The sequence below is a fragment of the Sus scrofa genome, chromosome 13, assembly GCF_054392235.1.
Source record: "Sus scrofa isolate SSC_HxYL_T2T_F1_AM1 chromosome 13, Sscrofa_HxYL_maternal_Yorkshire_Landrace_v2.0, whole genome shotgun sequence".
NCBI classification, from domain to species: Eukaryota; Metazoa; Chordata; class Mammalia; order Artiodactyla; family Suidae; genus Sus; species Sus scrofa.
Window position 1 is genome coordinate 212,634,574 of NC_139395.1, and position 23,104 is coordinate 212,657,677.

The 23,104-nt window shown below is 41.2% G+C and overlaps 1 protein-coding gene across 23 annotated transcripts in view; it reads left to right on the plus strand.

Annotated features, from left to right (window-relative positions):
- ITSN1 (intersectin 1) overlaps nt 1–23,104 on the plus strand; it is a 247,605-nt gene that overhangs the window by 49,008 nt on the left and 175,493 nt on the right. For 17 of the 23 annotated variants that reach the window (XR_014825148.1, XR_014825152.1, XR_014825153.1 and 14 more), the window contains exon 2: nt 21,369–21,428. Coding sequence is in view for 16 of the 23 variants with exons in the window: in XM_084992010.1 (XP_084848136.1) it covers nt 21,401–21,428 (28 nt within the window). In the remaining 7 variants the exon portion in view is untranslated. Of the gene's footprint in view, nt 1–2,829; nt 5,436–21,368; nt 21,429–23,104 lie in introns of those variants that run through there. The other 6 variants (XR_014825154.1, XM_084992013.1, XM_084992019.1 and 3 more) reach the window with 1 other exon arrangement.

Below are 23,104 nucleotides of genomic sequence, written 5' to 3' on the forward strand. Positions count from 1 at the left end.
AAACACATGAGTTAATGTTCCAAGTATTTCATTTACCTTAAAACTCATTTTATTCCCCTTGTTAAAGAAAAAAAAAAATTCTGACACTTAGCAAAATTGTGAGGAAGACTCTCCAAGACTATTGCAATAGAGAAGAGAGAACAGGCTCAACTCTGAATACAAGAAAGACAAGTGGGGATTTTAGAGCTGAAGAGTGGGGCGAAGGGGGTCAGTGGGTGGAAAATTACTAAGAAGAGACCCCAGGGTAGGGGATTCTTACTAAAATGACCTAACAGGAATCTGGTTAAAGGCAGGCTAAGGTCTTGTAGGTCAAAGGGTGGAGATGAGGAACTTTGAAGCGTAAATGTTCAGATGTTCTGAACATAAAAGGTAGTTTTAAACATTAACTGATCTACTTCCCTGCAGAGCTCCTCAAGTATGAATGAGTTATCTTGTAAACTTTATGAATGGGCTGTTTTCTAAATGGTAATAAGTGAGAGACCATTTTTATGTGATTTTACTCGAGTTGCTAAGAAAAATAAAAATTAAATCAGTGGTACACCTGCCACTTCCGTGGTCTTTGTTCAGAGGAAGCCCTCTTCCTTTTTGGCTGTAGCTGTGGCATGAGGAAGTTCCTGGGTCAGGAATCAAACCCACACCATAGCAGGACCCAGAGCCACAGCAGTGGATTCCTTTTTTTTTTTTTTTTTTTTTTTTGTCTTTTCTAGGGCTGCTCCCACAGCATATGGAGGTTCCCAGGCTAGGGGTCCAATCCGACCTGCAGCCGCCACCTACACCACAGAGACAGCAACGTGGGATCCAAGCCTCATCTTCGACCTACACCACAGCTCACGGCAACGCCAGATCCTTAACCCACTGAGCGAGGCCAGGATGGAACCCGCAACCTCATGGTTCCTAGTCGGATTCATTAACCACTGAGCCATGACGAGAACTCCAAACACTGGATTCTTAACCTGCTACACCACCAGGGAATTCCAAGAGGAAGCCCTTGGTAGCATGAAGATAAGTTTCCTTAGATATTGCAAGATATTTTGGAGACTACTCAACATCCTCTGTATAGCATCTCATATTCTCTCATCTCCTTTCCATTCCTGCCACTCAGAGTTATTGACTAGTTCTTAGATGCACTGTATACTTTTTTTTTTTTTTTTTGGCTGTACCCACGGCATGTGGAAGTTCCCGGGCTAGGAATAGAACCTGCGCCACAGCAGTGACAATGCCAGATCCTTAACCCACTGAGCCGTCTGGGATCTCCCACTTGATGCTTTTAATATAGGGCTTTGCCCATGCCCTTCATGCTGTTCTTTAGTCTAGAATGCTGCTCACTATGTATCTATACACTGATACTAATTCCTTTTACTTTTCTTCCTTCTTTCCATTTGCCACAGGTGGAGGGAAGTGAGGGCGGGAGGGAGGGAGGAGGAGGGAAGGTAGGAAGGTGTGGTGCATGTCACAGGGGTAACTCAGATTCAATCCCTGGCCTGGGAAACTCCATACGCTGTATCCCTCCCTCCCTCCCTCCCCTCCTTCCACCTGCGGCATATGGAGTTTCCCAGGCCAGGGATTGAATCTGAGCTGCGCTGTGAAATACGCCCCAGCTGCAGCAATGACAGATCCTTTAACCTACTGTACCTCAGTAGCAACCCGAGCTGTGCCACAGGGGGAACTCCGACAAATAAATGTTTATTTTATTTTCTGTACTTTTTGGCTGTGCCCAAAGCATGGGGAAGTTCCCAGGCCAGAGTCCGAATCCTCCATACAGCAGGGCCCTGAGCTGCTTGCACTTGCTGTTAATTTCAGTCATACTCATTGCTAGTATGTTCTGCTTCTTATTCTCTTGGGCAAGTTGGTAGCTTTTTTCTCTAGGCTTTCACGGTCTGATGGGTTATCCCATTGGTAGTAATGGTGAATCACTGCACAAGGTTTTGTGAAGACTCTTGCAGTTCCCCTCTCCCCCAGTGGCCACACCTGGGGCATATGGAACTTTCCAGGCAGAGGATTGAACCCGCGCCTCCAGTGACTGGAGCCGCAGCGATTGGATTCTTAACCCACTGTGCCACAGCCAGAACTCTTATTTTAGCTTCTGATTGTTAAAATTATAGAAAACATCTTTGGACATCTTTTTTTTTCATATTGGAATGAATTTTATTTTTTATTTTTTAATGATTTTTATTTTTTCCATTATAGCTGGTTTACAGTGTTCTGTTAATTTTCTACTGCACAGTAAAGTGACCCAGTCACACATTCTTTTTCTCACATTAACCTCCCTCATGCTCCATCACAAGTGACTAGATACAGTTCCCAGTGCTATACAGCAGGATCTCATTGCTTGTCAATTCCAAATGCAATAGTTTGCATCTACTAACCCCAGATTCTCAGTCCATCCCACTCCCTCCCCTTCCCCCTTGGCAAACACAAGTCTATGCTCCAAGTCCTTGAGTTTCTTTTCTGTGGAAGGGTTTATTTGTGCCATATATTAATGGTTCCAAGTGTAAGTGATATCATATGGTATTTGTCTCTCTCTGACTTCACTTAGTATGAGAGTCTCTAGTTGCATCCATGTTGCTGCAAATGGCATTATTTTATTCTTTTTTATGGCTGAGTAGTATTCCATTGTTTATATGTCCCACATCTTTCTTTTTTTTTTTTTTTGGCTTTTTGCTATTTCTTTGGGCCGCTCCCGCGGCATATGGAGGTTCCCTGGCTAGGGGTCTAATCGGAGCTGTAGCCACCAGCCTACGCCACAGCCACAGCAACTCAGGATCCGAGCCGCGTCTGCAACCTACACCACAGCTCACGGCAACGCCGGATCCTTAACCCACTGAGCAAGGGCAGGGACCGAACCCGCAACCTCATGGTTCCTAGTCGGATTCGTTAACCTCTGCGCCACGACGGGAACTCCTATGTCCCACATCTTTCTAATCCAGTCATCTGCTGATGGACGTTTGGGTTGTTTCCATGTCTTGGCTGTTGTGAATAATGCTGCAGTGAACATGCGGGTGCACGTGTCTTTTTCAAGGAAAGGTTTGTACGGAGATATGCCCAAGAGTGGGATTGCTGGGTCATATGGTAGTTGTGTATTTAATTTTCTAAGATACCTCCATACTGTTTACCATAGCGGCCGTACCAATTTATATTCCCACCAACGGTGCAGGAGGCTTCCCTTTTCTCCACACCCCCTCCAGCATTTGTTATTTGTGGACTTATTAATGATGGCCATTCTGACTGGTGTGAGGTGGTATCTCATGGTAGTTTTGATTTGCATTTCTCTAATAATCAGGGATGTCGAGCATTTTTTCATGTGCTTGTTGGTCATCTGTATATCTTCTTCGGGGAAATGTCTGTTCAAGTCTTTTGCCCATTTTTCCATTGGGTTGTTGGTTTTTTTGCTGTTGAGTTGTATAAATTGTCTGTAAATTTTAAGAGATTAAAGCCCTTGTCAGTAGCATCATCTGAAACTATTTTCTTCCTTTCCTTAGGTTGTCTTAAATCTTTCCATTTTGGATTGTTTTCTTAGGGCAGATTCCCAGGAGTTGAATTATTGGTTACATGGGTAAAGAAGATTTTTCTTATCCTTGATACTTTATTGTCACATTGTTTTCTAAAGGAGATGTTACAGTTTTGCCCTCCCACCAGCAGTGTGAGGGGTGGGGTGGGGCTCTGTTTGTTACAAAGTTATTAACATTGCAAATCTGCAATAATAAACTTATTTATTTTGAGGTTTTACTTCATTCCTTTGTGTGGTGAGCTTTCCACGCTGGATTGACCTTAATTAAATTGGCTCAAATTCCCAAGTAAAATTTGCCTTTGACAAAAAAAATTTAAAATCCATTTCAATGGGGGGGGGGATAAGAAAAGCTTTCAGAGAGGGAATAAAAGGGTTAGTTTTATAATGTCCACATAGATGAATGTTAATCAGTGAACTGCATATTGCATGAATTAACTTTTCTTCCCTCCAGTAATAATAGTTATCTTTTCAAAATCTTTTGAATGTTATTCGGAATTGTAAGGCTTAATAGCACTACTGGATTTCACAACATTGAAACCAAATGCAGCCAGCTTTACATGTGCAAACATGCCTAAACTGAATTCTAGATAAATTGAATTGGAATTCACATTTTGAGAATAAAATTGGCTTCTACAATGTTTTTCATATTATGAGAAGTTGAACCTGTTAAAAGAAAATATGAAATTGAGAAAAGCTGGGATTTTCTTCTTTTGCAATTTTATTCTAGCTCACAGTGTATTTGTGATTTTTTTTTTTCTTTTTAGCAGAGACTTCCAGGCTTCTTTTCTGTACTTTCATGGTACAGCCAGATCTACTTCAAGAAATTGAGTGAAATCCTCAGTAAATGATGACCAGGATTGTTTTCAGCTTTTCTCCTTTTTTTCTCAGCCTTAAATATATCTCGGTGTAATTCCGTCAAGTGAAATTAAAGATTTCAATCATGGATCTGTTGCCTTCTGAAATGCTTTGGTTTTCAGTGGGCTGCAGTCTGTTGAGTATTTTAGTGATGCTAATGTTACTGAACAGTTTTGTTCAAGCCCTAAAACTGTGGTGATGAATTTCATCCTGCATAGAAGTCCTCTAGGTCGCCTAGCGGGGGGGCACAGTTGGTTTTTATTAATGACTTCGTTGCCTTTTACTCTCATTCATGAATGACACTCAGTGACATTTCACTGATGTTATGGCAAGGGTTTTCCCTTGGACTTTGCCCATTCTTTACACGTTGGGAAATAATCCTCAGCTATAGCACGGGGCAGCCAGCATCCATGCAGGGATTTGACTTTTAATGGGTAGCTGTGTAGATTTCCTTTATCTCGAGACTGGGCAAACACTTAACAGTCCTGAGCAAAAACTAATAAGAGATTAAAACAAACCCCCCTTGAGGTTTCCACTTGCCAGCCTCAGGAGTTGGTCTGGTTGGCCTTGATGTCCATTGTGGTACTGCATCTTGTGAAGATGTCAAAGATGTGAAATACTCTCTCTCCTGTCCGTTGTGTACTTATTATCAAAGCTTACATATAGCCAATTTAATTTTGATGAATATATTCAAATATAGAGCCTTGGATCAATACTAAGCTCATGGTTGCTTTTTGTACAGCATGCATATGTTTCATTTCTTCTTTTACTATGATCTATAAACTCATATTTAATTTTTCCGGTTGCAGCTGTTGCACTATTTTTGTTGAAGCAGGCTTAAAAATCTGGCAGGAGGCCTTCCTGCTTTCCTGCTCTTTTCAGTGTTGCAGTGCTGTTTTGCATAGTCGGTGTTTTCTGGGTAGTTTTTTTGACTTCTTTTCTACAGCTGAGGCTTTCTCTAAAAGTTTTCTCTGCCTAGGCTTGGCCACTGTTCGTGCAGCTCAACTGATTGATAAGACCAGGCTTGTCTGCTGCCTTTAGAGGTTCACAAGTTAATTCGCTAGCGATAAAGGTGAGAGTCGTCAGCCAGTACCCCGTGTTGAATTAAGACTAAATGCAATATCATTTCTTGGGCTGCAATATGGAAGTTACTTTGATTTTTTCTTTTAAGTGTGCATGTGTCTGGTAATCTGTTGAAAGTTCAGTTTTTATTTGGAGGAAAATCTTTAGATCATCTCCTTTTTTAGTGACTCTATTCCCACGACACAGAGGACAATATTTTGTTCCCCCATTCCCTGGGTCATTACAATTTTTTACCCCAGTGACAAGTGTTTACAATTAGCTGTGACATTTCGTTGTTTGCTCACTTATTAATTTTTATTTGGGGAGAAACTGGAAAGTGAGTTGATCATAGATTAAATGTATATAATCTCATTATTTTAGCTGATAATCTTGAAACTTCAGAAGTTTTATATTTAAGATAAAATTTAATCTGAAATGCCCTTTTCCCACTCAGTGATTCTTAAAAAGCATTTTGGGGTAATCTGCCTTTTTCCCTGTAGTTACTTTTTCAGCTTTCAGTGATAATGTTTTATGCTTAATGACCTCTTGAAAATGGGACTTTCTGGAAGAAATAAAGTCCCTCACTTGTTTTATTGAGGCTTTATGAATGGTTATGCTGTCTGCAGCTGTAGTGCTCTAGAATCTGGTTGCTTAAAAAACTTAGACAAGCTATAGTTAATGACTTAATTTTCAGATGGAACTTTGCCATTAGTTGGTGGTCTAGAGGTGGAAATAAGTTTCAAAGCCGGGCTGCTTAATTTCCATTTCTGTCTTAAAACAGGAACGCCTTTCTCTGTCTCTTTGTCCTCTCGGTCCCTCATTTTTCAACTCTGTAGCCGCGCTTTGGTTTTATTGCTCCCTGGTGAATTCTTTCCAATTGCAAATATTGAAGTAAGGGTGATTTAGAAGAACTGGGGTTAAAATCTGCTCCTTGAGCTCTGCAGGCCCGATCCCCTGGCGCTTCTCCTTGTGGAAAGTAAGCAGGAGTGAATGGAGTCGCGGTGAGTGTTGCCAAGTGATGTGACAGCTGGGCCTGACAGTGATTGCTGGCCACGGGTCATTCCTGACCCGTCCCCTTCTCACCTCCACCCTTCCCCCAACAAGAAGAATCTGGGAGGCATGCCTGTTCTCTTTGGAGAGGACAACTTGAATATTCACGACAGCTTTTCAGACAGAACATTGACAGTGTCTCTTTGAACGTCGTAATAAGGTTCTCTTTTTTTTAGTGGGTTCTTTACCCTTCGTGCAGCTCTAAAGTCTTGCACATCTCTGAGGTCATCTTGCTCAGCTTCAAACAGGAGCACATGTCGAAGCTGCGTTTGAGGCCCATGACTTCAGCTGTGGCAGTCCACCATTGATCAGGTTGGCTGCATGTTTGGGATTCATCATTTTCTTTGTCCGTGTATTGTTTGGCTTTCAGTACCTTTTCTCTGTGTCTCAAAAGAGCTTTGTGTACATCCTGCCTTTATGTGTAATCGTACAGGGCAACTTTTTTCCCTTTTGTTCATCTCCTGCTCGTTTTTCACAGGAGTAGAGTTTAGTGCCAGACTGGTTTATTAAATAAGCAGGGGTGGAGGCTCCGATAATTGTTTTCCATTCATTGCAGACTTTTTTTTTTTTAAAGAGTGATTTCTTTTTTTTTTTTTTTAAGTTTTCCAATTTTGAATTTTTAGAAATGTAAGAACCAAAAAAGTAAGAAGCGTGGGGACAATCGATTGCTTCTGTTTTTATTTTTATTTTTGTGATTCCTTTTGATTTTTATTCTAGAGCAGGGGTGAATATAGAGAGAACAGTGCTTAAAACCAGACCCTCATAACTCTCGAATATCAGACAATAACATGATAGGAATGTATTATATACTTTTATGTGTTCCTGAGGATATTTTTATATCTTTCAAGATATTTGTACATATATTTTCATTTTCCTCCCACGTTTTGACACTTTTCCTCTCCTTTCTTTCTCAATGTATCATTGATGCCAAATGTCCAGAAATTTAAAATTTCTGTTCTGTACATTTCTATCCTGTAGGTCCATTAACCTAAAACGAGACCTTCTGAGCAATTGTACAACAAAATAAAGAATTTTTTTTTCCTCTGTCTTTTTTTTTTTGCTTTTTTAGGGCCGCACCTGCAGCATATGGAGGTTCCCAGGCTAGAGGTCTAATCAGAGCTGTAGCTGCTGGCCTACACCACAGACACAGAAATGCTAGATCCAGGCCACGTCTGCGGCCTGCACCACAGCTTATGGCAACGCCAGATCCTTAACCCACTGAGCAAGGCCAGGGATTGAACTCAAGTCCTCATGGATACTGGTCGCATTCGTTTCCACTGCACCACAACAGGAACTCCTGGAGTCTCTTTTAAATATGAGGAAGAATAAGTATCTTGTTTCCTTACCTCTCGGTCGGTCTCTGTTACTGTCTAATCAGCTTGCCTTTCTCTGGTGGCAGAAGTCCTTGCCTGAGGTCTAAAACTGTGAGAATACTGTAAGTTTAAGGAGGATGTAAGCCTAATTTGCATATAAATGTTCATTGTACAGAAAATGTCTTCTGTACCAAGAGTATGTCTTGAAATATTGAGACCATGTGTTCTCTTCTTAGGAATCCAGCCACAGAGGTCAGTGGAGTGGTGTGTTCACAGCACAGCTTAGGTCCTGCCTCTCCTGTAGCCTCTGCGTGTCTCTAATTGTTGAGACTCATTTTCCTTATTTATATGATTCCAAGATTTTGTGAGGGAATGGGCATTAAGTGAAAACCAGATAATGTGTATTCATAATCTCTTTTTGGTCTTTTTATTCTGGCCACACTTGTGGCATGCGGAAGTTTCCAGGCCAGGGAATCGAACCCGCACCATAGCAGCTACCCAAGCCACTACAGTGACAACAACAGGTTCTTAACCCAGTGTGCCACCAGGGAACTCCCTGTTTTGATCCCTAGGTCACTAACCCTTAGCCCTCTTTTGTCTGTTAGAATTCTGCTAGTTATTTGAATTGCGTAATTGTGAAGATTTCTTTTTCATGAATGAGTATATGTTTAAATTATCTCATTTCATCTCAATATTTATTTTTATATTCACTCTTTCCCTCTTTTCTTTTCTTTTTTTTTTTATTTTTTTAAGTTTTTGCTTTTTACTGCTGCACCCATGGCATCAAATTGTGCTGCAGCTGCTGGTCTACACCACAGCCACAGCAACACCAGATCTGAGCTGCATCTGGGATCTATGCCACAGCTCACGGCAATAGTGAATCCTTAACCCACTGAGTGAGGCCAGGGATCAAACCCGCATCCTCATGGGTACTAGTTGGGGTCATTACCCTGAGCCACATCAGAAACTTCCATCCCTCCTTTAATTTTAAAAGACATTGGAAAATTTTCAAACCTTTAGGGAATTTGAAAGAATAACATGACATACGTGTTTTAAAAGATGTTTTCAATAGTTTAATTATTTAATATAAAATTAAAAGTTTTAAATTATGCCTGTAATTTTTAGAAATTTTATTCCTCATAATTAAATTTTGCCTTTCAGTATTTAAAATTTTAGTATCTTTTATGTGCTAGAAACCACATGTTTTGTATTTTTATTTTGTGTTTTGAAATCACTTGATATTTTCTGAATAACCAGGACTTTATGAGAGCAAAACATTGGAAATCAAATAGCAAACCTATTTTAACACAATTTTTTATTATGCAAAATGATATATATTTTTTTAGTTAAAAAAATTTTTTTTGGAGTTCCCATCATGGCTCAGTGGTTAGCAAATCCAACTAGGAACCATGAGGTTGCGGGTTCGATCCCTGCTGTTGCTCAGTGGGTTAAGGATCTGGCATTGCCGTGAGCTGTGGTGTAGGTTGCAGATGCGGCTCGGATCCCTAGTTGCTGTGGCTCTGGCGTAGGCTGGCAGCTACAGCTCCGATTCGGCCCCTAGCCTGGGAACCTCCATATGCCATGGGAGCGGCCCAAGAAATGGCAAAAAGACAAAAAGACAAAAAAAAATTTTTTTTTTTCCTTTTTCAGCTGCATCTGCGGCATATGGGTGTTCCTGGGTTAGGGACTGAATCTTAGCCTCACCTGTGACCTCTGCCACAGCTACGGCAACGTAGGATCCTTAACCCACTGTGTGGGGTCCTCATGGACCGAACCTGCAGCATACAGGGAGAACTCTGGATCCTTAACTCACTGAGGAACTCCCCAAATGGCATTTTACCAAGTACTGTTTTAAAGATGATCTGCCTGGAGTTCCCCTGTGGTGCAGTGGGTTAAGGATCCTGCATTGCCACTGCAGAGGCTTGAGTCACTGCTATGGTGCAGGTTCCATATGCTATGGCTGCAGCCAAAAAAACATAGAGATGATCTACCTATTTTATAAATATACATTTATAAGGTCTTCTACTTTAAATATAATATTTGGGATTTTAATGTAAATACTGAAAATAGGGATCTTTTTTTTTTGAATAATTTTTTTTGACTAATTCAACTTTCTGAAGCTGAAATGAACAAAGATTAAAGACTTTTCTCGAACATATTTTAGCTTTTGGCTTAAAAATCCTGACATTTTCAAACTCCTATTTATATATTTCTGGATTGCTCAATATTTAGTTTGTTTTGCTATCTTTTATATGTAAATATGGGCATGTTTGCCTCACTCTGAAAATTAAATATCTACATCCAGCAGTATGATGATGAAAGGTTTTCATAACTTGGGGAACGTATGTACTATAATGTAAAACATGCAAAAGAAGGAAAAAATTGTATATTTGTAAGAGAAAAGACTTAACAGGAAATATAAGTACGAGGCTGTTAATGGTAGGATGGGGCATGCTTGTCTGCATGGTGGCTGCCCTCTCTGCCCATAAGACAGACCGCCCCACCAGAAGCACTGCAGCAACTGGTGAGTTTCTGCACTTGTTCTAGAGCAGTGGCCTGTTCGCCTGCTTCTCAAGCAGCAAGAGAAGAGCGACCTTCTCTGTTTTCCTCTTAAGTGGGCTCGCATTTTCCGAGTGCCTTCATTAGAAGTGACCCACCTTAACCCTGCTGAAATCTCAGTGTGCACATGGTTGAACTTCTGCCTTCATTCGCTTCTTTTTTGTTCTTGTTTTTAACTGCTCTGTTAGGTTGTTTTTTTTTTTTTTTTTTTTTTTTTTAATATGAGACTTCCAACTTCCGTTTGATAAATGCTTACACTTCACTTCTTTTTTGTATAAGAAGTAAAAGCTCTTTGGACTTATCTGGCAAAATTCTGTTCAACTTATTTCCTCCGTTCAGTTTCCTCTGTGGTTTGCTGTGACATTTAGAAAAAAACAAACCTACTTGGTTTCCCTTCCGTCGTCTTTTTTGTTCTCCAGTTATTGCTTGGAGCAGTGTCCCTGCACTCCCCACCCCCAGCTCCACCCTGGTTGGTTTACCAGGCTAACTAGTTCACGAATGTTCCATTAAATTCTTAATCCTGAAAGTGTGAGGTTATATACATGAGCTTGGAAACCAGACTGACTCTGTTCTGTCATTTGATGACTGTATAAAAACTGTACCTTAGTTTCCACATCCTTAAGATGGAGCAGTAATATTATTTAACCTGTAGGATTAAAATATTCAAATGGTTAATACAGGTCAGGTGTATTAGTAAGTCTTTAAATAATACAGTTTCAGTGAATTATTATTTGTCACGTTTTTCTCGCTAACTCTACACACACACAGATTTTTTTTTTCTTTGCTTATTAGGGCTACACCTGTGGTATATGGAAGTTCCAGGCTAGTGGTCGAATCAATTGGAGCTGCACCTCCCAGCCTACACCACAGCCACAGGAATGCCAGATCCGAGCCTCGTCTGTGACCTACACCACACCTCATGGCAGTGCTGGGTCCTTAACCCACTGAGCGAGGCCAGGAATAGAACCCGCATCCTCATGGATGCTAGTTGTGTTTGTTACTGCTGAGTCACGGCAGGAACTCCAGAGTTTGACTTCTTTAGATTTCACATATATAAGTTGGATCATGTAGTATTTGCCTTTCTGTGTCTGGCTAATTTCCCTCCGCAAAATGTCCTCTAGGTTTATCCATGTAACAAATGGAAGATTTTCTTCTTTTATTAAGGCTGAGGAGTTTCCGTCGTGGCGCAGTGGTTAACGAATCCGACTAGGAACCATGAGGTTGCGGGTTCGATCCCTGGCCTTGCTCAGTGGGTTAAGGATCCAGCGTTGCCGTGAGCTGTGGTGTAGGTCGGCGGCTACAGCTCCGATTCGACTCCTAGCCTGGGAACCTCCATATGCCATGGGAGCAGCCCAAGAAATGGAAAAAAGACCAAAAAAAAAAAAAATGCTGAATAATAACATGTTCTATACACAACCCCCATTTTCTTTATCTATTTATCCATCCACAGGCACGTTGTTTCCATGTCTTGACTATTGTTAATAATGCTGCAGTGAACATGGAAATTCATATCTCCTCTTTGAGATAATGATTTCATTTCCTCTGGATGTATACCCAGTGGTAGGAATGCAGGTTCCTATGCTAGTTCTATTTAATTTTTTGAGGAAGCTGCATACTGTTTTCTACAGTGGCCGCACCAATTTACATCCCCACCAACAGTGTACAAGGGTGTCCTTTTCTCCACATCTTCGCCAGCATTTGTTCCTTCCTGTCTTTTCCGCAATCGCAATCCTGACAGGTGCGTGGCTGTATTTCCTTAGTGACGTTGGGCACCTTTTCTGTGTCCCTCTTGGCCATTTGTATGTCTTATTTGGAAAAGTGACTGGTCAGATCTTCTGCCCGTTTAAAAATCCTGCTTACTTTGCTATTGAATCCTATGAGGTAACTATAAACTCCTTAATTATATTAAACATTCTTTTTTTTTTTTTTTTTTTTTTTTTTTTGCTTTTTAGGGCCACACCCATGGCACATGGAAGTTCCCAGGCTAGGGGTCTAATTGGAGCTACAGCTGCCAGCCTACTCCACAGCCACAGCCACAGCCACATGGGATCCACTCTGCGTCTGCGACCTGCACCATAGCTCATAGCAACCCTGGATCCTTAACCCACTGAGTGAGGCAAGGGATCGAACCTGCAACCTCATAGTTCCTAGTTGGATTCATTTCTCCTGCCACAATGGGAAGTTCTATATTAAACATTCGTATTCCGAAGTTCTATTGTCCATCATTGGCTCTGGCCCTTCAATTAAGTTTTTTGGTTGAGCTTAAAGTTGAATTCGTTGTTGTTGTTTTAAAGATAAAATACTTATGGAGAGTTATTGGGAATAACTACTTCTCTTAAGAGGATATTCCAATGTAGATATTTTAGTTTGAATTGAACTGCTAGGATTGCAAAACTCTTGGCTTTTATTTTTAGTATTTTGTCTGCAGCTTGTGGCTTCGTTAGAAGTACACCAAACCTCATATATTTAAAGTATCCAGGAGTTCCCACTGTGGCACAACAGGATCCATGGTGTCTTGGGAGCACTGGGACGCAGGTTTGATCTCCAGCCTGGCACCATGGGTTAAGGATCCAGCATTGCCGCAGATGTGGCTTAGGTCACAGCTATAGCTCGGATCAGATCCCTGGCCCCAGAACCCCCATATGCCACGGGGCGGCAAAAAAAATTAATAAATAGGGTGTATAGTTTGATCAGCTTTTATATATGTATTTCCATTCCCCTCTGCTTCCTTGTGCCTCTTTGTAATTTTGTATTCTGACCTTTCCTCTCATCTCCTCACAATCCCTGATTGGTTTTCCATCCCTATAGAGCAGGTCATATTTTCTAGAATTTTTACAAAAGTGGAATCATACTGTGGGTATGTGTCCGTATACCTGTCTCCTTTCCCTGAGCATAGTGGTTTTGATATTCATGCATGTTAATGCTTATAGGGACAGTTGGTTCCTCTTTATCGTGAAGTAATATGTCATCATATGGGTATGTCCCTGTTCGTGTATCCATTCTCAGTTGTTTGGTTTGCTGGTGTTTGGCTCTGAACAACAAAACTGCTATGAACACTTGAGTAGAAATCTTGGTGTAGACATAAGGTTCTTTTCTCTCAGCTAACTATACAGAAGTAGCATGCTAGGGTTGAATGGTAGCTGTATAACCTTTAAGAAAATTGTTTTCCAAAGTGATGACACCATTTTGCATTCCCACCAGCTGTGTATGCGAGGCCAGCTCTTCCACATCTTCGCCAGCACTTGGTACAGTCAGTCTTTTTCATGTTTCCCTGCTGTTGGAAATAGCAGGGCACATCACCTTTGTTTAATTTCCCTAGTGGCTAATGATGTTAAACATCTTTTCTTGTGTTTATTGGCCATTTCTGGGAATTGTTTTGCGAAGTGTCTCTAATCAATTTCCTCATGAAATTACTTGTCTTTTTTTTTTTTTTTTTTTTTTGTCTTTTTAGGGCCACACTTGCAGCATATGGAGGTTCCCAGGCTAGGGGTCAATTTGGAGCTGTAGCCGCTGGCCTACGCCAGAGCCACAGCAATGAGGGATCCGAGCCATGTCTGCGATCTATGCCACAGCAGTGTTCCTGGGCCAGAGATCTAACTCTCACCACTGCAATAACCAGAGCCACAGCAGGATCCTTAATCTGCTGAGCCACAGGGGAACTCCCTGTCTTACTCTTTTTAAGTTGCAAAAGTTCTTTATATATTCTGAGTATAGTTCCTGTGTATGATGCAAGTGTTGCAAGTGTTTCCTCCCAGTCTGTGTCCTGCCTTTTTCTTTTCTTCTCTTTTCTTTTTCTTTTTATGGCCACCATCTGTGGCACATGGAGGTTCCCAGGCTAGGGTTGAATGGGAGCTGCAGCTGAGGCTCACGCCACAGCCGTGATCCGAGCCACAGCTTTCGGCAATGCCAGATCCTTTACCTGCTGAGCAAGGCCAAGGGATCGAACCCGCATTCTGACAGATGCTGTGTTGGGTTGTTAACCCTCTGAGCCACAATGAGAATGCCTGCCTTTTTGCTTTCTTAATGTCTTCTTTTGAAGATGCTAACATTTCATTTTGATGAAGCCCAATTGGGGGCATGCTGTCTCTCTTTTTTTGAAATAAATTATGCTTGTTTCTGTTCTGAGAAATTCTGGCCTTTCCCAAGATTACAAACATATTCTCCACTTCTTTGGAATTTTTAATGTAAAACTATATGGTTTTAAATTAAGGCCAAATTTAAATTTTAAATTTTGATCCATTTTAAATTAATTTTTGTGAATTTTATGAAGTAAGGGTCAGTGTTCTTTTTTTTCTCTCTGTTTCACCCTCCCTCCCCCCAAATGTGGATATCCAATTGCTCTGCTTTGGTTTGTTGAAAACTTTTTTCCTCCAATGATTTACCCTTGCAACTTTACCAAAAATGAATGCACCTAACATGTAAATCTATTTCTGAACTCTTCTTTTCCATTGATCTAGTATGTCTGCCTTTAAATCAGTCCCCAAAGGTCTCGATTATGTTGCTTTATAGTAAATCTTGAGATCAAGTAGGGTAAATCCTCCAATTTTGTTATTTTAAAAAGTTGCTGTGGGAGTTCCCTGGTGGCTCAGTGGGTTATGGACCTGGTGTTGTCACTGTTGTGGCTTGGGTTACTACTCTGGAGTGGGTTCAGTCCCTGGGCTGGAAACTTCTGTATGCTGGAGGCATGGTCAAAAAAGAAAAACTGCTGAGGATACTCCAGGTCCTTTGCCTTTCCATGTAAATCTCAATATCACCCTTCCAATTTGTAATAAAAAGCTTGGTGCAAATTTTGATCGGGATTGTGTTGAATATGTAGATGCATTTGGAGGGAATTGCCATTTTAGCAATATTGAATCTCTCTTCACCATAGTGTATCTCTCCATTTATTTAGGTCTTCAACTTTTTCAACAATCTTTTGTAGTTTTAGTAGCAAGACACTGGCTTTGGATGTCTTTCATTAAATTTGTACTCAGGGCTTTTACATATTTTTGGCACTATTGTAAATGGGATTGTTTGCCTTAAATTTCAGTTGCCAATTATTTGTTCCCAATATATAGGAATTCAATTATATATATATATATTTCCCTCCCCTTTTGGCCACACCCACAGCATGTGGATGTTACTGGGCCAGGGATTGAAATCTGAGCTGCAGCTGTAACCTACACCATAACAGTGGCAATGCCAGATCCTTTAACCCACTGAGCTGGTCTGGGGATCGAACCCATACCGCTTCAGCGACCCAAGCCTCTGCAGTTAGATTCTTTACCAACTGTGCCATAGCAGGAACACCCATATTTTTGAGTTTCAGTTCTGACTACTTTGTGGAGAATTTTTACATATGCTTTAGGATTCTGTTTTATAATTTTTGTAGGTAAATCTCAAAAGACATACGACTTATTGTCAATTTCAAAAAATAGGAAGATGAATTGAGAGGAAACACACTAAAATCTTTTGGAAGATTATCAAGCTTACCTGCATAAAATATTGAATGAGAAATAGTGGAAGAACAGAATAGCAGCTGCAGTTTCTAAAGGGAATTGGCAGTGAGAAGTAGTCTGCTTCTCAGCTGGGCTCACAGACCTCCAGTTAAATATGGTGGTTTGACCACATGTGTCTTTCCTTCCCTGAAGGCTGCCGTAGTCATGTCGGGAGTATAAAAGATGTTAACTCCTAAGGAAAAAGATAACGGGAGAGAAGATAGTGACAAAGGATTCTGACAGTTTTGTTTTCAGGGCTGCATCCGAGGCATATAAAATTTCCCAGACTGTGTGTCAAATCAGAGCTGCAGGTACCGGCCTACACCACAGCCACAGCAATGTGGGATCTGAGCCGTGTCTGCAATCTCCAACCACAGCTCATGGCAACACTGGATCCTTAACCCCCTGAGCAAGGCCAGGGATTGAACCTTGCATCCTCATGGATGCTAATCGTGTTCTTTTTTTTTTTTTTTTTTTTGTCTTTTTAGGGCCGCACCCACGGCACATGGAGGTTCCCAGGCTAGGGGTCAAATCAGAGCTGCAGCTGCCGGCCTACACCACAGCGCACAGCAACGCCATATCCTTAATCCACTAAGGCCAGGGATCGAACCCGCAACCTCATGGTTCCTAGTCGGATCCATTTCTGCTGCACCACGATGGAAACTCCACTAATCGTATTTTTAACCCGCTGAGCCTCAATGGGAACTCCCTGATAATTTTTTAGAATGGAGTGGTAATTTCAGTTCAGAGGAAGATAACATAGTGTCTGTAGATAAAGATGAGGTCAAGCCAGCTTGCGCCTGGCTTCAGAGTGCTTGGACGTTCCTGGTATTCCCAAAGGTGCAGGTCAATTTTGCAGCTGAAAATGAATATTATGTAAAAATCTTCTATGTCCAGATCTTTTGAACCATTCTCTCCTGCGCCCTGAGCCAGACAGGTAACTATTTCTGTCCCCTTCCTCCTAGGGAGGTGGGAAGAGCACTAGAGCAGAGATGCTCTAGACTAGAGGGGTGAGAATGGGCCTGAACATGTAAACAAGTCCACCCACTGATGTGTGGGCCCCTCACCTGTTTCTCGCTTCTCCGCTCCTCCCCAGAAGCCAGCGGGAACACACATCTAGCTGAATATCTTGAATGAAAAAAACCTCCACATGCTGGCATCCGGACAGCTCCCAGTGAAAAGATGACTAGATATATTCGATTATCATCATACGGAGAAGCCCATCCATCAGCCACCACTTCCATCCTGCTTCTGAGCCTTTTTTTAGTGCCTCCCTCTTAAAGACGAAGGCACATCCAAGGATCACCAGATGTATGGGGAAAGCTTCAAAAGTGAAAGAGAATGACCCCAAACAAACTTTATCAGCCAGCCAACAAACAAACAAAAAAAACAGAAGAAAAGAAATGAGCAAAATTATTATAGGCTTCAGTTCCCCTTCAAGGAGGTTAAACCCAAAAGCCTCTGGCCCTTTCCTCTACCTTAAACAGCCTGGTAGGAAAGGAATGTCTCCCATTCCTCACCCCACCTCTCTATATAACCTGTTCTCCACGCAAATAAAGTGTCCTGCCCTAAACCAATCACAAGATCAACTATGCCCCATGCAGAGATGGAACAACTCTCAGCCCTTAAGCATGGCTAAGGGGCTGGGGCAGGGGAAATTGGGTCTCCACTCAAATCTGCCTCATGGGGTTATTAAAACAATTGTAAAATGAGCCGGGCCCTCTTTTAACCTGCACGCATGTGAGCTCTCTTGTCTCTGAAAATGTGCTTTCGCTATGATAAATGTGTAAAACGCCAGACCACCTGCACCTCCAAATCTTTGTCGAGTGTAGGCAAGGATCGAAAAATAACAGAGGGACCTGACATTCTAAACCATCCTCTGCTGCCAGGCCTGACAAAATGCAATAAAGAAAATCAGAGGAGGAAAAGAAATTGTGTTGGAGTTCTCGTTGTGGCATAGCGGAAACAAATCTGAGTAGTTAGTATCCATGAGGATAAGGGCTTGATCCCTGGCCTTGCTCAGTGGATTGGGGATCTGGCGTTGCCGTGAGCTGTGGTGTAGGTCGCAGATGAGACTCAGATCCCGCATTGCTGTCATAGGCTGTAGCTGCAGCTTTTATTCCAGCCCTAGCCTAAGAACTTTTATATGCTGCGGGTGCAGCCCTAAAAAGCAAAACCAAAAACCAAAACCAAATTGTGTCCGTTTAAAAAATGGGAGTGAGGGGGACACTAGGAATATATGGTTGAGAACAACAAGAGCTTTGGAATTTTAAAATTCCATGGATAGATGAAATTGAGTATTAGGGCAAAGGCTGTCATTTTTAAATTCTAAATTAATCTAATTTTGCCACGTCTATTTAGTATTCATTTTTAACTATGGGCATTTACCACATTTCTAAATTAAGCAAAAGGAAAAATATTGTTTGGGCTTTTTTAAAAACTTTTTACATAATGATTTTTATTATTATTATTTTTTCATTATAGCTAGTTTACAGTACTCTGTCAATTTTCTACTCTACAGCATGGTGACCCAGTTACACATACAAAAATACATTATTTTTTCTCACATTATCATGCTCCATCATAAGTGACTAGATATAGTTCCCAATGCTACACAGCAAGATCTCATTGCTTATCCATTCCAAAGACAATAGTCTGCATCTGTTAATCCCAAGTTCCCAATCCACCCCAGTCCCTCCCCCTCCCCCTTGGCAACCACAAGTCTATTCTCCAAGTCTTTGAGTTGCTTTTCAGTGGAAAGGTTCATTTGTGCCATATATTAGATTCCAAGTGTAAGTGATATCATATGGTATTTGGCTTTCTCTTTCTGACTTACTTCACTTATCATGAGAGTCTCTAGTTGCATCCATGTTGCTGCAAATGGCATTATTTTGTTCTTTTTGATGGCTGAGTAGTATTCCATTGTTTATATATCCCACATCTTTCTAATCTAATCATCTGTTGATGGACATTTGGGTTGTTTCCATGTCTTGGCTGTTGTGCATAGTGCTGCAGTGAACATGCGGGTGCATGTGTCTTTTTCAAGGAAAGGTTTGTCCGGAGATATGCCCAAGAGTGGGATTGCTGGGTCATATGGTAGTTGTGTATTTAATTTTCTAAGATACCTCCATACTGTTTACCATAGCGGCCGTACCAACTTACATTCCCACCAATGGTGCAGGAGGCTTCCCTTTTCTCCACACCCCCTCCAGCATTTGTTATTTGTGGACTTATTAATGATGGCCATTCTGACTGGTGTGAGGTGGTATCTCATGGGAGTTTTGATTTGCATTTCTCTAATAGTCAGGGATGTCGAGCATTTTTTCATGTGCTTGTTGGCCATCTGTATATCGTCTTCGGGGAAATGTCTGTTCAAGTCTTTTGCCCATTTTTCCATTGGGTTGTTGGCTTTTTTGCTGTTGAGTTTTATAAGTTGTTTATATATTCTTGAGGTGAATCCCTTGTCAGTTGCATCATTTGAAACTATTTTCTCCCATTCTGTAAGTTGTCTTTTTGGTTTCTGTTTGGTTTCCTTTGCTGTGCAAAAGCTTGTCAGTTTGATTAGGTCCCATTGGTTTATTTTTGCTTTTATTTCTGTTGCTTTGGGAGACTGACGGAGAAAACATTTGTAAGGTTGATGTCAGAGAATGTTTTGCCTATGTTCTCTTCTAGGAGTTTGATGGTGTCTTGTCTTACATTGAAGTCTTTAAGCCACTTTGAGTTTCTTTTTGTGCATGGTGTGAGAGTGTGTTCCAGTTTCATTGCTTTGCATGCAGCTGTCCAGGTTTCCCAGCAATACTTGCTGGAAAGACTGTCTTTTTCCCATTTTATGTTCTTGCCTCCTTTGTTGATGAGTGATTGACCATAGGTGTCTGAGTTTATTTCTGGGTTCTCTATTCTGTTCCATTGGTCAGTCTGTCTGTTTTGGTACCAGTACCACACTCTCTTGATGACTGTGGTTTTGTAATATTGCCTGAAGTCTGGGAGAGTTTTGTCTCCTGCTTGGTTTTTGTTCCTCAGAATTGCTTTGGCAATTCTGGGTTGGATTTTTTTTTAGTTGGGGAGAAGATCTGGCTTGGTTTCACTTTGGCTGTACGTGAACAAATCTCTGAGCCTGAGTTTGTGTGTGGTATTTTGGCCAGGCATTAGTGTAGTATGCATTGCCAACGGACTTTCTCAAAATCTTTGGGCATCAACTACAGACAGTGTGTTTTTAAATGCAACACAGACCGTGGAGTTTGCTGCTCTTGTTCAATCCTGCTGGTTACTAAGAATGTGGTTTTGCTCTAATTACTTCACCTCTTTGATTCTCGTTTTCTTTGTGTGTAATATGGGGATGGTAATATAGGACCTGTGATGTGGAAAGAGATAAGACCTATCAATCACCGAGTACAGTGGGCAGCGTGTATTTAGTGCTCATTAAAAAGAGCACTTGTGGGGTGTTCCTGTTTTGGCTCACCAGTACCGACTAGTACCCATGAGGATGTGGGTTCCATCCCTGGCCTTGCTCAGTAGGTTAAGGATCCATCATTGCCACGAGCTGCATTGCAGGTCACAGTCTGATTTGGATCCTGTGTTGCTGTGGCTGTGGCGTAGGCCAGCAACTGCAGCTCTCATTTGACCCCTAGCCTGGGAACTTCCGTATGTCCCAGATGTGGCCCTAAAAAGGAAAAATAAAATAAAAAATATATGTGTGTGTGTGTGTATAGTGCAAATGAACCTACCTATCAGTGAAACAGAAACAGACTCATACACATTGAGAACAGTCTTGTGGTTGCCAAGGGGATAGGGGAGAGGGAGTAAGATGGACTGGGAGTTTAGAGTTAGTAGGTGCAATCTATCACATTTACAATGGATAAATAACAAGGTCCTACTGTATGTCACAGAGAACTCTATCCAGTCTCCTAGGTTACACCCTGATGGAAAATAATATTAAAAGAATACATATATATGACTGAGTCACTTTGCTGTACAGCACAAATTGGCACAACATTGTAAGTCAAGTATACTTAAAAAAACAAAAAAGGAAAAGAATGAAAAGAGCAGTTGTATAGTTCCCTGGTGGCACAGTGGGTTAAAAATCCAGCATTGGGTTCAATCCCTGGCCTGAGAACTTCTGCATGCTGAGGGTACGGCCATAGCGGGGGGGGGGGGGGGCAGTTCTTATAACCATCAAGCAGATGGACTAGTATATGTAGAAGTTTAGGAAAAAGATGTATGTAAAAAAATCCCAAGTGCAACAATACAATTAGTGATGTAGTAGGTTGTCCTGAGCTGAGAATATCACCCACAAGACTGAAAGCTTCTTGTTGCGGAAGAGTCATTCACCCTCATTCCTCAGTGTCCATCATTGCACCTGAAACTAAGTAGCTGTGCAGTGAGGGGATGAATGAAAGCGCTTCCTTAGTTTGTAACATGCATCTGTAGTGCTATCCTCTAGCTCTAGTATCAGTCTTCAGGTCATTAAAGACAGCATGTTAGTGTGTTTCTAAGTTTCTAGGAGTGAAATTTTCATAAACTTAAAATGTTGCATTTCAATTACAGGCGTCCATTAGCAAGGTGAAAGTAACAGAACCATGGCTCAGTTTCCAACACCTTTTGGTGGTAAGTCTTCAAAGATTTTCCTTTTTTTTTTTAATCAATGAATTTTATTACATTTATAATTGTATTATTTTCTTTTTTTTAATATACCCAGAACTGCATTTTTCTTAGTATTATGGCAAAACTTTGTATTATGGCAAATTTCAAATATACACATAAATGAAATAAGATAACCCTTCATGTAAGTTTCAGTGCTTATCAACTCATGGCCAATACTGCTTTACCTGGATTCTTTTGGGCAACCCCCAGGCATCATATCATTTCATTCACAAATATTGTAGTGGTTGTTTCTAAAGGATGGCACTTTTAAAGATGCAACTACAATACCATTATCACATCCATCAAATTTACAGTAATTCCTTAATGTCCTCAGCCATCAAGTCAGCGTTAAAGTTTTCCCTGATAGGCTTTAGGTATTTTGTTGTAGTTGTTGTTATGTTTGGTTGGTAAAAATCAGGATCCGAATGAAAAATAGAGCATTGCAGTTAGTTCATGGGTCTCACAAGGTGCTTCTTTAGCGAAGCCCCCTCCGTACCCTAGTTGTGTTTTTTGTTTGCGATTTATTTGTTGAAGTGACTGCATCATTTATTCTATACTTTTTCTGAAGACTTGATTTAAAGTATGACGTTTTTGTTTTACTTTATCTTCTTGGAACATCAATATGCATAAAAATGTGTTTTTCAAGTAATTTGCCCTAAGGTTATTAGGAAAGTGTTATAAACGTTAGTTTTACTTATTGGCCAGGTTTTTATTTTTTTTCCCCCCAAGAGATCATGCCGTATTAATGCATTTCTCTTGGCAGTTATCTAGTAACCTAGTCACCATGGAGAGGGGAAGACAGCAAAACCCACATCCCTGTGATCACGTCTGTAAAAGTCCCTGCGTGATTCTAGTGCAGAAATCTGCAACCTTTTCAAAACCATTAGTGTTACCGTTTTTATTGTGTGTATTTGGCTTTTCTTCCCTTTCTTAATTACTGAGCACGTTTTCTGGTTTGTTTTTGTTTTTTCTCTTTGTCCTGGGGCTTTGCTTTTGTTTATAAGTTCCAGGGGTGAATTCTGTTGCGTCAGTAGAAGTTGCAGGACTGTGAGGCCTGTGAGGGGAGGGATCGGATCTGTCTTGATCTCGGTCATCACTTATTCCTAAGGTCTAATGCAGTGGCCGGCACATCCGAGGCATTCAACAGCTGTGTTTGCAGAGACAGTATTGCTGCTGCCTGTCACTGTCATACCAGCACCTGCAGAGAGGGGAGCTGCAATGTGTAGACATTTTATTTGTGTGCTGGGCATCTTCACATATTGCCTCTTCCCACCTTTTGGGAAGGTGTCTGTTTTGGGGGGTTTTTTGGTTTTGTTTTTTGCTTCTTAGGGCCAGACCCATGGCATGTGGAGGTTCCCAGGCTAGGGACTAAACCGGAGCCACAGCTGCTGGCCTACACCACAGCCACAGCAACATCAGATCCAAGCCGTGTCTGCAACCTACACCACAGCTCATGGCAATGCCGGATCCTTAACCCACTGGACGAGGCCAGGGATCAGACCTGCAAACTCATGGTTACTAGTTGGGTTTGTTTCCGCTGTGCCATACCAGGAACTCCCTGGGAAAATATCTGAATTTTTAAGAGCCTTCTACCTATGTAATCTAGAGTTATGTGTTGAATTTGTTTGAAGAGACCTAGC